We start from the raw sequence: 20,764 nt of genomic DNA on the forward strand, positions 1-20,764 counted from the left end.
AGAAACCTCTATGCTCTTATGGTCCTGAGTCGCCAAGTACTTTAGTCTTTGGCACCTGGAGACACAGTCTGTCCCCAGACAGTATATGTATGAATGGATGGCCACAGGTGTGAGGTGCTGGTGGTCTGCAGCTAGAGTGTCAAGGAAGCGTTCATGGACACCTGGGTCAAGCCAAGGCAGTACCTATCCTGCACAGGTCCTAGAACCATCAACAGGGAGCTGCCCCTTCCAGACTGCTCCTGGAGGGGCTTGGAGCCATGACACCAACTAAGCATCCTCTATTCTCACACTGCTCCAGCTCCAGAGAATGAGTCTCTACTCCTTCCGTCCCACACAGATGCTGAGGAGAGAGGGAGGGAGGGGACTCACTGTCAACCTCTTTATAGACTGTTGAACTCATTCAACAGTCTCTAGTCCTGAAGACTTAACTCTCCAGGAAACTGGGGTTGCTCCATCATTTGCAAACTGAAAGTACCAAGATGCCCTCCTCAAAGCCAGGAAGGTGGCCTTGGATCCATGTCTTCCTCTTCCTCTCTGAGTTTTATTGTTAACAAAGCAACAATGTGACACAATTTTCTCAACTATTTCAAGTCAAGTTTGTGACACTGTACTAAGTATTAAAGTCTCAATTCCAACAGCAAAAATTTTAAGTGGCTTTGGGGCCATGGGCCAGGTGCACAGTAGCTCTCCCTATCCCCAGGTGACACATATGGCCCTATTTGAACATCCCTAGAGAACTCTCTGGTCATGTAACCAGGGCCTTGTGGACTCTATGGAGTCTCACCACACAACAGCGTTTGGCCATGATCTGTCTGCTGATGTATTTAGACTCATTGCCAGTGCTTACTCAGAACTGGCCTTCTCTCTGCCATTGATCAGTTGGCAACAACCTCCCTCACCATGGTCTGCAAAGCAAAGGTATCAGAGCCATGGGAGTCCTGTGACCTCAGGGTAACTGAACTGCAGGCTGGAAGAAGTCTCCCAAGTGAGGTCCTGATTGTCCCCGCTGCTGGGACTTCTCCCAGTGATGCTGACCATGAAAGGCTCAGCCACTCCACCCCTTTTTCTTCCTCCCTGGTTCCTTCCTGATTGCTAAAATTATAGCAGTGAGTTGACTCGAAGCTGTCTTGTGCTGTAGAAGCTCCCACAGGCCCCGAGAGGAGACAGGAAAATCCCAAGCAGTTATTTTCTAGGGAGTGGCTGTGCCTGCCTCCACCAAGATCATTACACCCTGCTGGAAAAAGCCAGTTTTGCACCAGCCAGATATAGGGGTGACTAGTGTGTATTTTAGATGTGTGTTTAAGGGAGTTAGACAGGCAGAAAGGACAGGTGCCTGCCCCAGACCAAACTTAAAAAGCACATGTGAGAGCCTTGTGCTCTTGCTGAGCACACAGCCATCCAGATGGGCCCACCAGGCCTGTAAGTGTAGTTTAGAAACATGGTCTCCTGCATGTCTCCAAATAAAACTACAAACAACACTGCAGAGTCGATCGCAGCGCTGGTGCCAGTGACTGCCCTGCAATCTACCTTGCCACCCCATTCTGCCAAGGGGCAGCTGTGAGCTATGCGAATGCCTCATCCAGGCTGTCTCTGTCTCCCTGACCTTAGTTCTAGGGAACTGTGGGGACTGGTGGGCAGAAGGGCTGGACAGCACACAGCGCCCAGGTGCATCTGCAATCTCACCCTTGGGGACAGCCCCATTTTGTGAAGAGGCAGAAGGGCAAGGTGTCTAACAGATCCTGCGCCTGGAGGACTTGCTTCCTACAAAGCTGTCCCGCCTCCTATCACCTTCCTTCTTACACTGGATCCCTAGTAAACATTTCATCTTTGCTCTCTGGAGCTGCGAGGCCCAGCCTTTGTTACTGGCCTTCACACTGAGATGTGAACCTAATTTTCTCTTCTTTAACCTGACTAAGGAAATAAAATAAAATCAGACATAAGGAATGCTAAGTTCTCTACACAATCTCAGTCTTGAGGCATCCAGCACACAGGCCACATTACTCACTAAGCAAAGTCATTCACAGACCAGCTAACCTCAGTGAGAGTCCTCAGCTGGGCGTGCTGGGTGATGGGGCCTCCCTGGCTGCTATGGAAAGTGCCCATCAGACTCAACTCAGATCTGGACTACAAGGTGAGAGCCTCAGCCCACAGAAGTACCCAGTAACCTCCCTTCTGAATGCCACATGGCTTCTAGCCCAACTATTCAATGTTATAGTAAGTTTCTTATTTACACACACGGACACATACACACACATGGACACACACACACACACACACACACACACACACACGGAACAAGAGGACTCAACTTTTAAAATAATACCTTCCTTTAAAAAAAAAAAATCAGAGAATGAAGACCAAAGTGTGGACACTGTGCACCTTCTTAGAATTGGGAACAAAACACCCAGGGAAGGAGTTACAGAGACAAAGTTCGTCGCTGTGATGAAAGGATGGACCATTTAGAGACTGCTGTATCCAGGGATCCGTCCCATAATCAGCTTCTAAACGCTGACACCATTGCATACACTAGCAAGATTTTGCTGAAAGGACCCAAATATAGCTGTCTCTTGTGAGACGATGCCGGGGCCTAGCAAACACAGGAGTGGATGTTCACAGTCAGCTATTGGATGTATCACAGGGCTCCCAATGGAGAAGCTAGAGAAAGTACCCAAGGAGCTAAAGGGATCTGCAACCCTATTGTTGGAACAACATGATGTACTAACCAGAACCCCGGAGCTCTTGTCTCTAGCTGCATATGTATCGAAAGATGGCCTAGTCGGCCATCAATGGAAAGAGAGGCCCATTGGACTTGCAAACTTTATATGCCCCAATATAGGGGAATGCCAGGGCCAAAAGAATGGGAATGGGTGGGTAGGGAAGTGGGGGGCGCTATGGGGGACTTTTGGGATAGCATTGGAAATGTAATTGAGGAAAATATGTAATAAAAATATTAAAAATCAAAAAAAAAATCAGATATGAAACAACAAAACAAAACAAAACCACTTCAATTAAAAGACAGGAAACCAAACAAAACAAAAATCTCAAAGCAGCCTGACAATGTTCTCACAGAACAATTTTACTAGTAAATATTTTAAATAATTTTAAATGTAATCAATCCATTTTTTACTGTTACTTTGTATCATTAAAGAGTCAACGTTAAGTTAAGACATTCAAAGAAAAATGTCTTCAAGCTAATGGTGACTAGGAAAGGGGTTTTGGAAGAATCCATCACACAGAATGTCACAGCTCCAATTCCTTCAAGTATAAACACAGGAACCTCCCGCCATAGTCACAGCAGTGATTGCCACCAGGCTCCCGAGCTGTCCCAACTGCTAAACACACCCTTCCTGATATTTGCACTGCTTGGTTATCAGGCGTTCCTCTCTGGAGCATCTCCACTTACCACCCTTAGCCCAAGTGGGCATTGAGCAGTGTATGAAGCCCTCCTGGTTCTGCCTCGTTCAAAACATTGCCAATAACCTAACAGGAAAGATCTATTAAAGTGTCATTGGTTCTCAGGCCTCAGTACCATCACCATCATCATCGTCACCACCACCACCATCATCACCATCATTGTCATAGTCATCACCATTACCATGTTTTTCTTTTTGCTTGCTTGGTTTTTGTTGTTGTTGTTGTTTGTTTGTTTGAATTTTTCTTGTTTCTTTGTTTGAGACAGAATCTCACTATGTAATTTTGTCTGGCCTGGAACTCAATATTGTAGACCAGGCTGGTCTTGAACTTAGCAATTGACTTGCCTCTGCCACTATGCCCAGCCATATTTTTGTTTTTTATATATTTTTTTAAGAAAGTGTTTCCGCAAAAAGAAGAGTATACAATATCAAATGTAGAAGAGACTTCTTATTTAAAACTATCCACAAATCAACTTTAATCTGGACTAACTTCTGAAAATGGATTGTGTTGATGGTGGCAAAATACAGAGCTGTCTGATACCATGGAAATGACAGTTAAAATAAATTTAGTATCATGAGTACCATTCTACCACAAAACACTGCTCATAATCAATAAATTACCATGTCCATATACTATTGAAAATCATTCCTTGGTCTGGCAAGATGGCTTATCAGATCAGCCCCCAAGCCTGGTGACCCGAGCTTGATCCCTAGGACCACCATGGTATAAGAGGGAACTGACTTGAAATAGTCTTCTTTTGGCACCTCCACATGTGCTGTGTGGCACATACCTGCACATACACACACACATAGGCACAAGCACACACTTATGTGCATGCACCTTTGGAGAAAAAAAACACCCCTTAAGGGAAGGAGGCCAGGAGCAAAGGACAAGCACCGTGGTTCCCACTTTTATGTGGAGTCTGAAACCGTTCTGAGAGAGAGAGAGACAGACAGACAGACAGACAGAAAGACAGAGAGACAGAACAGAAGAGCAGCGTCAGAGCCTGGGGAGTTTGGGAATAGAGCAAGGACAGGCATCAAGGCTGGAAGCACAGGAGTTGACAATGGTCAGGGAACTATTTCAAATAACCAGTGAAGTTAGTGCATGTGCCGATGAATGCCAACATAAAGAAGCAGTACTCATACACATGCCGTCACCTGAGCCGACCTCATGCTCTTCCACAAGCACTAAGCACCACGCTGTGCCCCATAAGCATGTATCGTCTGAGTACACTGTGCCATCTAAAACATTAACAGTGATTTAATTCTTTAAATTATTCTGATTTTTCTATCATGTAATTTTATTTCTTTGGCTATATTAATTCAAGACAGAATTAAAGCTTGTATAAAAAGCTAAGCATGGCAGTGCACCCTGATAATTCCAGCACTCAGGGAGCTGAAACCTGCATTTGAAGACATCCTAGGCTACAAAGTCAGACAGTGCCTTTAAAACCAAACTAACTTTCCCCAAAATGCAGCACACATTAACTACTTAAAGACATCAAACTCCATGGCAGACAAGTCAGGGGCCATTCTTGTGTCTCCCCAGCTGCATGCGAGAGCACCCAGGCTGAGCCTCAGGCTTCCTCTCCATGATGGCGCACAGCTGCCAGGCCACAGGCCCAGACCCCTTAGCGCTCGCCCCTGCTCGCCTCAGTACCCCACCTTCTCTAACAGCACCACATGCATATCTGTGTGGCAGCCAGTCTTCAGTTTGCTCCACTGAATGTGCACGTACACAGCCGGCATTCAACTAGTCAGAGAAGCATCGAATGCCAAGGCTGACTCATGCAGGTTTCTGTGTGGGAAGTCCACAAGGTATCTGCAGATACTCTTCAATGATGTTTTATTTGTACTCTTCATCCAAGAGATGGTCATATTAACTGATGAGGAATGATCACCAAAAGGTCTCTGACCACCATGGCGGCCTCTTTCACATGCATGACATTTCCCACTCTATACCAAAGTTAGTCACTACTAGAAAGATGCACCACTTTAATGGTTTGTATTTTTCTGAACCAAAACAACTGTATCAATGCTTTCCACAGACAAAAAGTGATCCTGTACGCAAAGCATTTTATCTGAAAGTGACAAATGCAGGTGAGACTTGACCCCAGGTCAAAGAGGACCATGCCAATGACCTCCACATCATTTCCTTTCCACTGAGACCTTGCAAAACTACACAAAAACCTAGATGAAATCCTTGCAGCACAAGTTTGCTGTCCCTAATCCCCTGCTGAAAATAGGCTGAGGAAATCCTCTTTCCCCTGAGCGCAGAATATTTAACTCTTACGGCACGTCCTCCTCCCGGGCAGGAGGAAGGTACATGGAGCCACAGATCTGAGGTGGGAGACCGAAGCCTACACAGCCCCTTCCCATTCTCCCGTGGGACCTAACACCTATGACAAGCAGTTTCTCGACCTGGCCTTGGTTCACATTTTGCAGAAGTTCCAGGTGCTTCCAGGCACATGAAGTTTCTGGGCCTGGGGTTTAGTGTCAAAGCTGGGTGGGGTTTCTGCTTTAGACAGGCCTCGTGCCTGCCAAACAGTTGTAGTCTCCAGAACTCAACATCCAGGGAGGCCCAGACGATATCTGACTAGAAGAACTATGCTGATACTATTTTCTGAACTAACAGAACCATCAAATGACAATGAGACTACAGTTCTTTAAACACACTGAAGGCCAGACAAGAGCTAACTTGGGGCTTACGGCTGTCTGTGAGGATCTTCAGGCTGTGGTATGCAGGTGTGTGCTGTGATTCTGCTTCTTCACTTCCTGCTCATCTCCCAACATCCAATCCTAATTTTGCTGCAGAAAAAAACGTCAGCCTGAAGATGAGAAAAGTAGCAAGCCCACTAATGGGAACCATGCCTCCTACTGACCATATGACCATGGCTCTGCTAAGTCGGCAGGCCCAATCCACTTTGTGACGTAATAGCAACATCTGTCCAGTCAATAAGCCAGATGCTACACATCTGGACTATAACCCAAACACCAAAACAATGTGTTACGTTACTGCCTTGTCCCAACTAGGCATTGCCAGACCCACTAGGAAGAGAAGATCAAGTCATTAGATCATATGCAATAATGGGTGAATCACCTATATTACTACTTAGCGCCACTAAGTGTATTCTATGCTGAGTCTTCCTAGATTTTGTAGAATGTGCTATAATTTACTTGGTAATGTAAAAGGCAAACCACGTGTGCTTTGAAGTCCACTCTGAACACTATCTACACTGAACTCCTGCACTGCCTGCTGCTTCAGGTGCTGAGGCCCTTGGAGTGTGTCAGATGGGGGCACAGTCCAACCTTCAGACTCTTAGCTCCCTGCTAAGGTAGGCTGTGTGGGCTGAGGTCACTGAAGTGCATGTCATCTACTGCAGTATGGGCCTAAGTCACATGACATCTACTGCTGTGCTGCATATAAGCTGTTAGGGCACCACCTGCGCTACAGAGTCAGCAAGAGGCATCTCGCAGTAACATCCTAGACACAGGCTGGTTTCCCTCTCTTACCCATCCTTAGCATTGGTATACTTAGCCATCTAACTTAGATGCCCATCAATGGCCATTTCAAAAATGATAGCTGCTGATCTCACTGGATGAGACACCATACAAGAGCCTGAAACTGAGCCACTACAGAAACTCCTTTGGAGCCTCCAAGCAAACTCTAAGTGGCCTGCTCTGACTTCATCTAAAGAGGATGAATTTAGTTAACTGATAATTGTGGGGACACCAACACAGGCAGCCAGAAGAAATCTGTAAAACCCCATTAAACTCTCAAAGAGCTTTGTACTCTACTGGCATGGGACAGGGACAGGAGCCTCAGACTTGGAGTGGACAGAAGACACCTCACAGGGACAGGAGCCTCAGACATGGAGTGGACAGAAGACACCTCACAGGGACAGGAGCCTCAGACATGGAGTGGACAGAAGACACCTCACAGGGACAGGGATGATGCTTCTGCAATAAACAGGAATGGAAGCAGCCAGGGCACTGTGAGCTCCTCGGGGCTCCCATGTCATTTTTACATAATGATTGATGTTCTTCAGAGACAGGTGGCTTCCAACAAGTGTCCTCAGCATACAAAGTGTCCCATGTCACTGCACAGATGTCAGGCCATATCAGCAGCTGGTCAGGCCCTGAGCATAAATGGGGTACAGGGCATGTGGAGGAGCATGTCAGGATGGGGTACAGGGCATGTGCAGGGGAGCACGTCAGGTTGTTTAGAAGTGGCAGTGCTGTCCTGCACCTCAGCTGTGAGGCACCAGCTCACTCTGTCCTCAGCCCCAGCCCCAGCTGCTACTCCATCCCCTTTGCAGTGCTCAGCAGTTGAGTCTGGATTGTTTCTTGGACTTTTCTTCAAGTTGCAGGAGGCTGGGTCTGCCCTGCTTTCTGCCTCTGTCTCTATGGTATGCTGCATAAACCCAGTACCAACCAGAATACTCCTCAGGCACTTGTGGGCAACACCAAGCCACAATCATTATTTCACAGTGGTGCAATGTCTTGACTAGCATCCTAGGATCCCCTGGGTGAGACAGGTCCCATGAAGGAAAGGAACACAAGGTGCAGAAATGCCACAGCAATGACAGTGAGGCTGTCACATCTGTGAGGCCACTCCGAACCCCACCTGCCTATATATACACTATGGAGACCACAGCGGGCTAGTACTATCAGCTAGGACACCCCATCCCTCCTCTACATATATTGAAGGGGACACATGGAGAGATGACTTCTCCAACAAGGAAAGGGGATTGGCAGCATGTCTAGAAGGTCCCAGTGTGGTCACATGCAATGTTGGGGGCAGGGGACCACAATGCTCTGGGCCTATTCCCCACCTAAAGAGAGGGTCACCTAACTTACTTGCCCGCTCTGAGGCTCTGCTGGGCAAAATGGGTGTATGGCCTCATATAAGGTCCAAAAAGCCATAACCACTCCATTACATGGGTAAATCCAGTATTCCTGTGGAAGAACACAGTGCTTCCTGAGGGTATGGGGCCAACCTCAAGGGAGAGTCTGCCATATGTCATCAGAGAAGGTTCCCTCTGCTGATAGAGCTAACTTTGGTACTCAGATCCATCTATCCATCTCTCTCACCTGGGCCCTTTTCTCCTTTGTCTGAGATGGGCTCAGTAGGAAGGAGGCAGAACCCCGCTGGCTTTTGATCAAATTCAGTTTTCACAGAACAAACCTTCTCTTAAAAATTTTTATCTTCCAACTAGGAAAAAAAAAAGCTATTTTCATTCCCTTTTCAAGTTGAAAAAGAGCTCTTTATGACACACACACGTACTCTGAGCAACTCTGGAGGCACTTTACAGTGAGTATCCGACCCTCAGATCTGTCCCCACAGGCAAGCAGCTGCACTTGCCATCTGGCTATTCTTTAGCCCCCATGGGAGATGAAATGAGCTCAAAGGCCACCTGGATGCACCTGAGAACCAGAGAGTGACTCACATGCAGGGCTGGAGGGCTGGGACCATGACATCATCTGCCAGGTGAATGAGGTCAGGACTTGCAGGGACACAGATGCTCTTGCCAGTAACACCTTTGTTTGTGAAAAATTATCCATACCCGAATCACAAACTGGGCCAGGCACAGTGGCTGTCAGCAATCTTTTGAGGCTGAGGAAGGATTTCAAAGCCAGCCTGGGAACATGGGCCAACCCCATCATTTAAAAAAATTTTTTTTAATTGTACTGGGAGCACATACCTTTAACCCCAACATTCACAAGGCAGTGACTGATGGATCTTTTTGAGTTTGAGGCCAGCCTGGTCTACACAGAAAGTTCCAGGCCATCAAGGACTACACAGTAAGACCCTGTCTCAACAACAAAAGAAGACTTGGATTGAGTCAGACTCTCAGTGGACACCAGCCCCAAGTGCTGATGCTCCTTTAAAGCCTAAACTCATACCAGACAAGCCAGGCACCGTGCCGTCTTCTGGAAGCATGGGCCACTCCAGAAGTGTACCCTTCCCCCAACATGGAAGCAGAGCCCACCCCCACCCCACCCCCCAGAGCTGCATGGCTCAATCCCAGGGGAGCAGCTCACTCTCCAGGAGTGTAAGTCACCAGCGGAGTATAGTTCACCTCCATGTTCAATGTGCATGAACCTCTCCACAGACATCCAAAGACGGGGTGTGGTTCCAACAGCCCCGAAGGTTAAACTACACAAACAAAGGAGTTATTTATGACAAGTGTCAGAACAAGGAGAAGGTAGTTACTACAGGCTTTAGAACAGAACTGTGAAAATACAGTTTTCTGAATTACATCTGTCTGGCTCAGCGTGGTTTTGAGCGGGGTCTGCCACTAACCATTCCTGCACATGGAATGAGAGGAAGAAGCACTCAGCTGCTACCCTAGTAAGTGTCAACTACTCTTTACTCCACTTTAAAAGTGCTGACAACCAGCTAGGGGACAGTGGAGAGAGTGACTAATGGGCACAGGTTCACACGCCAGGTCCACCAGGAGCCATGGTCATTGACTTCCACACCACTTTTCTGTTCAGGAGGTACAGTGAGAGGGACCTTGCTACCTCACAGCACTAAAGCTCGATAGAGAGAGAATGTGCTCGCACACGCACGCACACACACACACACACACACACACAGGCACACACACAGGCAGAGAGAGACATAGACTGTATCAGCACAATAAGAACCTGAAGAGCAGCATGCAAACTATTTTACCCTCATCACATGAGGGCCCAAACCAGAAGAGCCTGAATCCTTATCAGTGGGTGAGAGACGGGTCACAAGCCAGAGACAGGCCAGGCAGCTTAGAACAGCCCATACCCTCACTGGTAGCTGTACCCTCCAGCAGCGGAGCCATAAGAAAAAGAATCCATCAGTATTCGGGGATGGTCAGAAAGCAGGCACTCACCTATATCTAAGAATTGGCCAGAAAGTCAACTACCATCCCAGCCACTGAGCCTAACCAGTGGAGGGCCACCCAGCTGCCTGCTCCAGGACCAGTTCTTCTAAGACACAGAACCGGAAAGTCCCTTCCACGGGGTCAGGGTTAACTCTTGAGAATTAACAATTTAAACTCCGTGGAGGCCTTCAGAGCTTTGCTCCTGAAACCAGGTTCTGAGAGGCTGCTGTCCTCCAGGCCCTAAGAAGATCCAATGAAATGACAGAAGAAAACTGGAATCAAGCCCCAAGAGCTCAGTCGGGTAGTCAGTGGGGTGGTAGGAGCCTGGGAAGGCACAGGATATCATCGGAGGCATGAAGGCAGAGAGCTTAGGAACTCGGCTTGAAGGGCCAGAAGCCTTCAGAGTCCAGTCTGTCCCACATTCCTGGGATTGTATGCAATGAACTAAGGAAAGAGAATCTAGACGTCTGCGATACTGCTGAACAAGACTGAAAGACTTGTTAACCGCTCCAGAGCCTGGTAATGCTCCCTTCAGAACTGCCCTGCAGCACTTCCTCCAACCACAGCTAAGACGAAAGTGAGCGTCAGCCATCAGAGAGGTCACAGAGCAGCTGTACACGGGCACAGGATCCCTGGCACACACAGGGAGGTTATCTCCTCCCAAGATAAGGGAGTGACAGACACAGGAGGCCTCAGTGCTGGGGCCAGGGTCCTAGCAAGGGGAGAAGAGTTCACAAGGCACCTAAGGGTGAAGGCAGGCACCAGGCATCAGACGCTCAGGCCCCCACAGCTCCTGTCCCCACAGCCTTCACACTGCCCTTTTTCTCCACTGGACACACTACCCAGCTTAGACTCAGTCAGTCCCTCAGCCCTCAGGATGTTGCCCAATGGGGCCTGCTAGACCAACGGTATGAATACAAAGCATCCCCCTGCAAAAGGCTCATCATGGCGTGACCCCCAGCTGCCAGTCAGTCATGGCAGACAACTGGACTATGAAGGCTCTGACCTGATCAACAGATTAATATGGTAATGAATTCATAAATACATGGGGTCACTGGAAGGTACTAGAAAAATTAGGTGACTGGGATTATGCCCTGGAAAGACCAAGACATACCTTGTCTCTGGGATGCCTGGTTCGATCTCTGGCTCATTTCCTCTCCCCACTTCTGTCTCTCTCCTTCCTCTCCTCTCTCACTTCTTTCCTGGCCACCTACCAAGAAGCAAGGCCTTTGATCTTCATGTAATCCCACCATGATGCCCAGTGGACCTTGTTTTCATGGTCTGAAACCATAAGCGAAAAGTACATCTTCTTCTTTCAACTGTTATCTGTGATGCCAAAGGGCGATCACGTCCTACCAGGAATCCTGGCTTGTGTTCAGTTTGCTTCTCCATCCTGAGGTGGCTGCCCCAAAATGGGGATCTCCAACTCTGACATAAAGTGTGAGTATGTAGACCCCTTGAAGATGCTTTAGTCAGGTGTGAGGGATACCACCGAGGTCAAGAAGATGCTGGGGTGAACACCTCCCCCCACTCCCCGAGAGTAGGATAAGACAAGGTGGGAGGGGGGAGAGTCTGGTCAGCTCCATTTGGTAAGCCATGAATGAGCAATGAGGATACTGACTATACGCCATGGGGTAGATGATGTCACCCAAACAGGAAGAGGGTTGGGGCGGGATCCAGAGTACAAACTATAGAACTGGTCTCCATCAGAATGGGAACTGTTGTCCCAAACCAGGGAGGAAGCCAGGACAGAAACAGCAGAGCTGTGGGCTGTGCACAGGGGTATGGTATGTTGTCTGCATCCTCTACAAACATCCAGGCAGGTTTTCAGATGCCCCATGAAGAGGGAGTGCAGGTCTGCTGAGAAGGAGGACAGCACATGGTATCCAAAATGAGGTTTCCCACTCAAGGTGCATCGACCACGTGGAAGGACTGTGTCCTAAACACTGTGGGCCCCTGGGAGTGGGCAGCACCTACAGTCCTTACTTTACAGACCAGGAGACAGTCTGAAGAAGCTAACCAGCAGCCCCAGGTACCCACCCGGGTGGAGGCACAAAGGTGAGGGAGGACCCAAGAGACAGATGCCTAACCTCCAGAGCTCTGCATCCACCCTGAGCTCCTCAGCCATCAGCATCCCAGCCAGGCAAAAATAGTACCTACTCAATCTTGTCATATTTCCAGAGCTGTAAAAATGGCTTTCTATTGATTTGTATTACAAATAAATAGCACTCTTACCTGCGTTTGATTCAGTTAAAAGAACATTTGTAAGTCTGAGATGTATGAATCTCGCACCCGGCCTGTCAGTGTCAAGCAGAGGGCGCAGGTGCCCACAGCAGTTTGTGTGTGCCGCTGAGAGCAAATCCTCCAGTAGGGCCCCAGGCAGGGAGGCACTGCGAGTGCCTGTTAACAGTCACACCAGCTCAGCTAACTGTAAACTGAGGACAGCGTTCTCATTTCTGGAAACCTAACTGGCCGTAATGGTACAAGTCTCTCTCCCCTGGGTTATTAAATCCAGGCTCCGGCATGGAACGAAAGAATCTGAGGATTGCTTGTCCTGATGAGTAGACGTTCAGTAGGGCTCTACAGGGCAGTGGGAAAGCTTTGGTGCAAGGAATAACATGATTTATCCAAACTTTAACATTTAACCTAAAGGCTAACTATACAGCTGGAGTGATTGCTCAGAAATGTCTAATCACAACACACTGGCCTCTGAAGGCAGGCAGGCGCTGGACAAACTTGTCTAGCTGCTGCCTTGTTAAATGTGTGTTAAGTATAAACTTTACAAGTTCATCCTATAGCCTGCTTCCACTGTGTTGGACACGGACCATCCATTAGCTTGGGGGTTTTATGCCTAAGGAATCACTTATTTCAAACACCAGAAGGCCCTTGGTGGTTAAGTGGTTTCACTTTGTATCCGGGAATATGGACTCTGGGGGCTGAACAGGAAGGGCTGCATCTCCAGAGCTGGATTAGGAGCAGGAAGCCCAGTGAGTTAAATCTCTTAGAACTGGCACAAAGTCATACTGAACCCTGATGTCCATGATACAAACCACCTGGTAATAAAAATGAAGAGGCCAGGTGTGGTGGCATACACCTTTAATCCCAGCACTCAGGAGACAGAGCCAGGCAGATCTCTGTGAGTTTGAGGCCAGACTGATCTATGCACTGAGTTCTAGTACAGCCTGAGTTCATAGTAAAACCCTATCCAAAAAGGAGGAGGAGGAGCAGGAGAAGAGGACAGGGAAGGAAGAGAGGAAGAGAAGAGGGAGGGAGGAGAAGAAGATGAAGAAGAGGAGGAAGTAGGAGGAAGAAGAGGAGGAAGAGGAGGGGAAGAAGAAATATGCATGCTTATACTTTTCTAAACTTTTGGAGAAGTATAAAGTAAATGCCTGAACTCCTCAGAAGTCAAAACTGTCTTTTTCTAATACAAATAAATGTAAGACTGGAGAGGTGGCCTGGTGGTTAACAGGCTGCTCTTCCAGAGGTTTGATTCCCAGCATGCCCGTGTGAGCTCATATGGCCTGTAACTCCAGTCCCAGGTGATCCTCTCTGACCTCTGCAGGCATCAGGCATGAACACAGCATGTTTACATGTAGGCAAAGAAGCCATTCACATAAAATAGAATAAAAAAGAAGTCTGAATGGGCTGAACAGGGAGGCGCAGCCTGCTATTCCAGCCACTGTTGAAGGTGAAGCAGGAAGACCACACACTTAAGACCCACCTGGATATAAATAGATTTCAAGGCCAGCCTGAGAAACTTAGGAAGAGCCTGTCTCAAAGCAGGAACTCAAAAGACCTAGGGATATAATTCAGAGGTAGAACACTTGCCGAGCATGCACGAAGTCCTACGTTCAATCGCAAGTTGTCACCAAGAAAGAAAGAAGGTACAGGGAGGGAAGCCTCAGGCTTAGACAACGTGTGCTGCCTGCAAAGCAAATTTTAGAAGGCAGAGGCTCTGACAAGCCATAAAACCTAATAAATGAAATCCAGGCCCCAACACAGAAACACGTCACTCAGACATGACAAAACGAAGCTCTTGACCTACAGGGACTTGAGGGGAAATCAAATCCCTTCAGCATGAACCAGGAGGCAAAAGGGAGAGGGCCTTCGTGAGGAGCCTGGCCTGGGAAGCTGCCTCTAAGGAACCTCTGCAACTATTCCTGCTTGGCCAGCAGCAGTATCCCACACCTCGCTTTCTGTTATTTTATCTTTCCCAAGTATACAAATGATACCCACCACCAACTCATTCCCCCTACTCTCTCAGGAAAGCCCTGTAGGGAACCAACTAACTCCCACCCCTCTTTAACAGGGCTTTGGGGCAAGTAGCCAATGCATTTAATCCCAGCACTGGAAAGTCAGAGGCACACAGATCTCTGTGAGATCAGGACTAGCCTAGACTACATAGTGAGATCCAGACCAACCAATCACACTTAGGGAGATTCTCTCAAAAAAGTAAAAGTTTTTGAAGGGTTCCAGAACTCCACCCCTATCCCCTAGGGAACCTTGGCAGTGGGTGCTGGTAAACTTGTTGAGCCTCTCCGGGGAACCAGGCCCCATCCTTACCCCTTTTCTAGACTAAGACACTCAATCTTCACAAGAACTGCAAGGCACAGTGACAAGGACACTGCAGCAGGACAACCCTAGGAGCCAGGACCACCAGGTCCACAGCTGCAAATGGAAGGCCTCCTCTAGCCTCTGCCGGGAGGCTCCGCAGCTGGTCCTCTGAGAGGGCCACCGACTTGAGCCACACTCCTCACTTTACATATCTAAGAGGAAGTGTCACTGGCTCTATATGTGCTCCTTAAAATGCCTAAGATGCATGATATGACTTAGACTATATCTGGAACATCGGCTACTACATGAGCGCATGAGCTGTGCACACAGCTATGTGACCAACGGGTAGCGTGGGGCGGACTGGCCTCTAAGACAGAGTTCTCTCTTTCATTTACCTGCCTGTATTCGCTGCCGGGAACTGACCCAGGACAAAATACCTATGACAGTGTTCTTGTCCAATGGCTGATGACTCCTTCTTTAGCAACCTATGGCCTCAGAGGGAGCTGTGGTGCTTTTATTGCTCTCAGGAATTCTGACTGTGTGAAAGGCAGCAGGCTACAGAGGAGAGGCTCATTTCTGTAGAATAAGTGGAATAAACCAGGAGATAAGATATCCAATCTCTTTTTCTCTTCTTATGAAAAAAAATATAATTTAACCTCACATCTTGGAAGATAACTACATAATAAGAAAACAAGCCATAACTGTTTCAGGGAAAAGTCAAATTAATTTCATGGTTTAGACTCGAGTTTAAAATCATAGGTAAAGGTAGCTATGTGCAGGCCTGTGGCAGAGGAGTCAAAAATGAGATGAGCAGAAAGAATAACATTCCATAACTTACATTCCAGTTGCATTATCAAATAATTAAGAGTGGCAAAGTTCGTTAAGGAATATCTGCTGCCTAGATTTGTGAGAAAATACCACTTTGAAAGTAGACTAGCACAGCAAAAAGAAACTAACTTGAAATTTTACCTAGCTAAGGAAATATAAAATAGCTGAAGGCTTGCCTAAGGACACTGTGGAAGTAAAAGACAGCACCAGGGACAGAAAATTAGTCCTGTGGCCCTGGGAAGCTGGCAGGTCTACGGAGAGTGTCTACAGGGACCAAGAAGACCACCCCTCCTCCTTTCGCTTCCCACGGGGGTCGGGTGGGGTGGGGAGGGCTGCAGTTTCCTAGTCTCATTCTTTGCTTACTGGAAGGCCAAAGTTGGAAGGAAATTAACCAGAAAAACAAGAAGAAGAAGAAAAAAAACCCGGGTAAATTCCCCTTCAGAAAAACCCACATCCAAGGCCAAGTGTCTCGCTCAGAGAAGCTAGAGAGAGCCGGCTGTGGTCCCCTCCGTACCCAGCCCGCACTCGGCGAGGCACGCGCTCCTCAAACCTGTGACCACCCCGCGCCAGCTGCCTGACAATAGGTCCTTGTGTCCAGCTTAGGGAAGACAAGCTGTCCCGGGGCAGATTCTCTCTTTTCTGTACACACACCCACTTTGCTCCATCCGGGCTGATGGATGCCACCTACTTCCCTGACCTCCCCTGGTGAGGCACTCCGTCACTAACCGCGCAGCGGCATCCAAGGGAGCCGGGAACTGCGCACTCGGACCTGGCTGACTACTTTCAGAGATGGCAAACTTCACTTCTGAGTCCCCGGTGGAGGCTCCCCGCTTCCCCGCAGCCCCGTTCACACGTCCCAGCCGGTCCCGGTCCCCGCGCGGGCCCGCCCCGCTGGGGCTGAGCGCAACCCCCCTAAGGATGGATGTCCCTCGACCCCGGGATCGACCGGGCTGCAACTGCCTTCCGGGTGGGCCTGGCCGAGCGCAGGTGGAGCGCGGCGGGGACCCGTCGGACGTTCCGGGCCTGAACCCTGACCCCGACCCAGACCCGGACCCCAGACCCATCACAGAGAGCCACTCACGTATCTGCGCACGAGCGTCCTCAATAGGCTGCAGTCCATGGTTATCGCTCCCGGCTCCGCGAGCCCCTGGGCTGCGGGCGCTAGCGCAGCCGCCCCCCGCCCGGTCACGGCCTGGGCGGCGCGGGGGGCGGCCGCGGCCCCTCCGCGCTCATGCCCCGCCGGCAGCGGCCAAGGGTCTCGGCCCGCGCGCAGGCGGCTCGGAGGAGGCGGCCCGCGCCCGGCGCTACTCCCGTCGGGCCGACGCGGCCTGCGCTCGATGCTCCGCGCCTGCTCCTCCCGCGGCCGCCGCGCCTCTGGAGCCGGCTCTGCCCCGCTGCGCCCCGCGCGTCACGGGCGCGTGTGAGCATGCGCGCGCCGCAGCCCCCGCCCCGGCCCCGCGCGCGCCGCGACTCCCTAGCGCGTCGCCGCCTTCCTGTTGCTTCCGCCTCCCTGCGGGACGGGAGGGCGCTGTCATCGCCCCCGCGTGGCTCGTCGAGTGCTGGTCCACCCCTTCTCCACCCCCGCCCCGTTCACTCCTCTTCTAAAACGGAAGACTGGCTGTGAGCCCAGGACTCCATGGCGGGTGCTGTGGGCCTGGGTCCCTAGGCCTGCGGGGGTCACACCTCCCGCCTTAGCATGGACAGAAGACACAGGATCCTCAGGTGGCTACAGGGTGCGAACATCACTACCCCTTTTGGGACTGACTCCCTTGGAGACCAAACCAAACACGTCCTGATCCAGCTCTCATGACTCACTACTCTCTACCTGCTGCTGGGGCCCAGTCTCTGTCCTGCCTTCCAGAAACCAGGCCTCTGGGAAGACCCTCCACAGTCCTGGGTTTTTCCTTATGGTCCAGCCCCCTGTCAAGTGCTTCCTGCTTCTACCTTACAACTGTATCACTATGGCTAGCACCCAGGGAAGGTGGTTCTTTGCTGCCTAGGTGTGAAGCGGCACATGGCTGAACAACCTTCCTTACCTCCGGCCCAGCCCTAATCTAACTAATGTTTACTGGTTCCACATCCCTGGCTTTTGCTTCTGATAACAGTAGAACCAGGGACGAGGGATCTGCAGTGGCCGATCAGGAGCACCAGACCTGAGGATTAGGAATGTTTTTGAGAGCGTTCTGACAGGTTGTGGAGGAGATCTGACATTGCTATGGTTTGGATTAGACACGGGTGGCAATGGTGCCAGTGACTAAACTGACCTCCTGAGCCACCACCGCCTTCTACCCTGCTTTCTACCTAAGTTCTACACCAGTGCTCACCACGGAGCACCAGCTACAGACACCCAGCCAGCCTCAGGGCAAAGGGTTTTCTCTCCCGGCCTTCCTGGACTTGCTGTGAGCCTGGTGGAGTTGGCAGACAGCGCTCATTGGTACTCCTAGCAGTGGTGTGGACTCTTGAGGACAGCAGGCCTCTATGTCTAGGGACTAGCTGCTGGCCTCAATGGGCCTGACTGGGCTGTTCATGTGTCTCTGATGCTCTATCTCTTTCCTACCATGACTGCTTGGTGGCCAATTACAATTGCAGTGGGTATTCCTGGCACAGACCTGCCTCGGGATAAAGCCTTCCTATCCATCCTTAGAGAATGTTCTACTTGGAGGCATGTTCCATTTCCTTCCTTCCTTTCTTTTTTCTTGTTTGGATTTTTGAGACCGAATCTTCATTCTAGGCTGGTCTCAAACTCTATGCAAACATCCTGCCTCAGCCTCTGAAGTGTTGGGACACAGGAGTGAGCCCCGGTGTCCAGGCTTATTCTTCATACAGAGCAAAGCACTTCCCTGGTGGTGCAACAGGAGTGAGTGACTTCATCCTCTGAGCCTTCACCCTTTGTGGGGCTCAGGACTCTCTGGCTCCCTCCAGCTGACACCATTCATTCTAGCAAGTGGCTGACTTGCTAATTAATACATAGAGGAACATGCTGGAGGCTGTTTAGGGAGGTTTCCTTGCTCTTAAGAAATTGAGAGTTTATTGTATATGGGATGGATCCCCCAGACACTGTTGTGGATGCCAACAAGTGCTTGCTGACAGGAACCTGTTATAGCTGTCTCCTGAGAGGCTCTGCCAGTGCCTGACAAATACAGAGGTGGATGCTTACAGCCATCCATTGGACGGAGCACAGAGTCCCCAATGAAGGAGCTAGAGAAAGTACCCAAGGAGCTGAAGGGGTCTGCAGCTCCATAGGAGGAACAGCAATATGAACTAACCAGTAACCCCAGAGCTCCCTGGGACGAAACCACCAATCAAAGAAAACACATGGAGGGACTCATGGCTCCAGCTGCATATGTAGCAGAGGATGGCCTAGTCAGTCATCAATGGGAGGAGAGGCCCTTGGTCTTGTGAAGGTTCTAAGCCCCAGTGTAGGGGAATGCCAGGGCCAGGAAGTGGGAGTGGGTGGGTTAGTGATCAGGGGAAGGGGGAAGGGAAGAGGGGGTTTTCAGTGGGGAAACCAGGAAAGGGCATAACATTTGAAATGTAAATAAAGAAAATATCTAATAAGAAAAGAAAATGAGGATTCAAAGCAAACAAAAACAAAAAACAACAAAAAAGAAAGCACGTGTTTCTCTTTTAAGAATGGATGCTGTTGTCTAGAAGTGCTGCCTACTGCTTTGCAGTCTCTTTTCAGACACCAGAGGACCAGAGGTGGTAGCTAGAGGAACGTATTCTTGCTGGGGACAGAAGCATGACCGAAGTGAGACGAGCCTAGGATGTCATAGACCTATTAACCCAGCCTAACCAGAAACTTGGTAAAGAGTGAATGCAATACCAGGTGAGTTGGGTTTTCCATTACCAACAGATGTTAGCACTTTAACTTTAAACCTGTGAAAAAGAAGTTAAGACACTGTTAAAATACCAGAAACTCTAACTCATTCTGTGAACCTGTTAGTCATTGCTGTGTAACAAGCAATTGAAGCAGTAGGGAGCCAGCGCTGGCCAGTTCTCCCAGACTTGGCAGGTTGTTCTGCCTTCCTTGGTGTTGGCTGGGAATCTGTAAGCTACTATATTCTTTTGGAGGCTCTGCCAAGGTAGGAATGTCTTCATAGCTCAAGTCACATGTGCGGTGTCCCTGAGGTGGGGACTGGGGGTTACTGGGAGAGCAGGCCATTCTTTTCAAATGGCTTCTTACAACTCAGTGAGCTAGCCTGGGCTTCTTCACACAGTGGCTCGGTTCCTCAAGAGACAAAATGAACACTACAGAACCACTAAAGGCTGAGTTTAGAGGCCCCAGAGCGTCCCCTCAGCCACATTCTTCTGGAGAAACTGAGGTCATAGGCCTTCTGCCTCCCTCCACAAGGAACACCAGTAAGCCATATTTCCATGAGTGCCGCTGGCCACCACAGCTGCCCTGCCCCAAGACAGCAAGCCATGTCCGATGGGAGGACATCTTATTTCCTGGGCCCTGTACAAGACCGTTTGTCTGGAATCTTCTTCTTCAGAATAAACTCTTATTGGATCGTCTTTCTTTGGTTAATCCCCCTCCCGTCTACCTTTTCAGTCTCCTTTAGTTGCAGGTAATGGCTTCTCCCCTCATAGTCACTAAAGTTTCGTGGCACCAGTGAGACCATGTACTCATTTGCTCAAAGCAGTTTGTCTAACCCTCGTAGAAGATGGTCACTTGGGGAAGTCTTTTTAATGATGCTTGCCCGAGATGGCCCTCTCTGTCCCAACCATTTCCCACCAGGGCTTTTTAAAGCTGGCAGCTACAGCATGCTGAGCCCTGAGCTGGTGAGGAAGGTTTTGCTGGGGATGGCTGCAGTCATCGATCTCCCACTCTGGCACAGCTAGGGATCTTGTATGTACAGGTTCTCAACAAATTGTGGAAAGATTAAATTACACGTAGACTGCCATTTCAGCCTCGGCGCTTCAGCAGGAAGAACAAAGGGAGGCCGTGAAGCACTGCCAACAAAAAGAAAAGCTTACGGTCTACAGAAGTTCATCCAAGGGTTCCCGTGACTGTGTAACAACTCTGTGGAGTGAGGTCCCAGACTCAGGATGTCCCTGAGATCATGCTAGCAGCCAGGTTCTGCAACACTTCCCTGG

The 20,764-nt window shown here is 49.5% G+C and overlaps 1 protein-coding gene and 1 long non-coding RNA gene across 7 annotated transcripts in view; one reads left to right on the forward strand and one right to left on the reverse strand.

The window, feature by feature from the left end:
• Atp11a (ATPase phospholipid transporting 11A) overlaps positions 1-17,057 on the reverse strand; it is a 129,860-nt gene extending 112,803 nt beyond the window's left edge. For 5 of the 6 annotated variants that reach the window (XR_015048694.1, XM_085844203.1, XM_085844200.1 and 2 more), the window contains exon 1: positions 16,746-17,057. Coding sequence is in view for 5 of the 6 variants with exons in the window: in XM_085844203.1 (XP_085700329.1) it covers positions 16,746-16,784 (39 nt within the window). In the remaining variant the exon portion in view is untranslated. The remainder of the gene's footprint in view (positions 1-16,745) is intronic. The other variant, XM_085844204.1, reaches the window with a different exon arrangement.
• Positions 17,058-17,193: 136 nt separating this feature from the next.
• On the forward strand, positions 17,194-20,235 carry LOC147002535 (uncharacterized). The gene is made up of 3 exons (XR_015048695.1): positions 17,194-17,397; positions 19,350-19,493; positions 19,885-20,235. It is a non-coding gene; the product is annotated as an uncharacterized LOC147002535 (long non-coding RNA).
• Positions 20,236-20,764: the final 529 nt, after the last annotated feature.

The sequence above is a fragment of the Mus caroli genome, unplaced genomic scaffold (genome assembly GCF_978045245.1).
Source record: "Mus caroli unplaced genomic scaffold, Mus_caroli_1 scaffold_10, whole genome shotgun sequence".
NCBI lineage: Eukaryota > Metazoa > Chordata > Mammalia > Rodentia > Muridae > Mus > Mus caroli.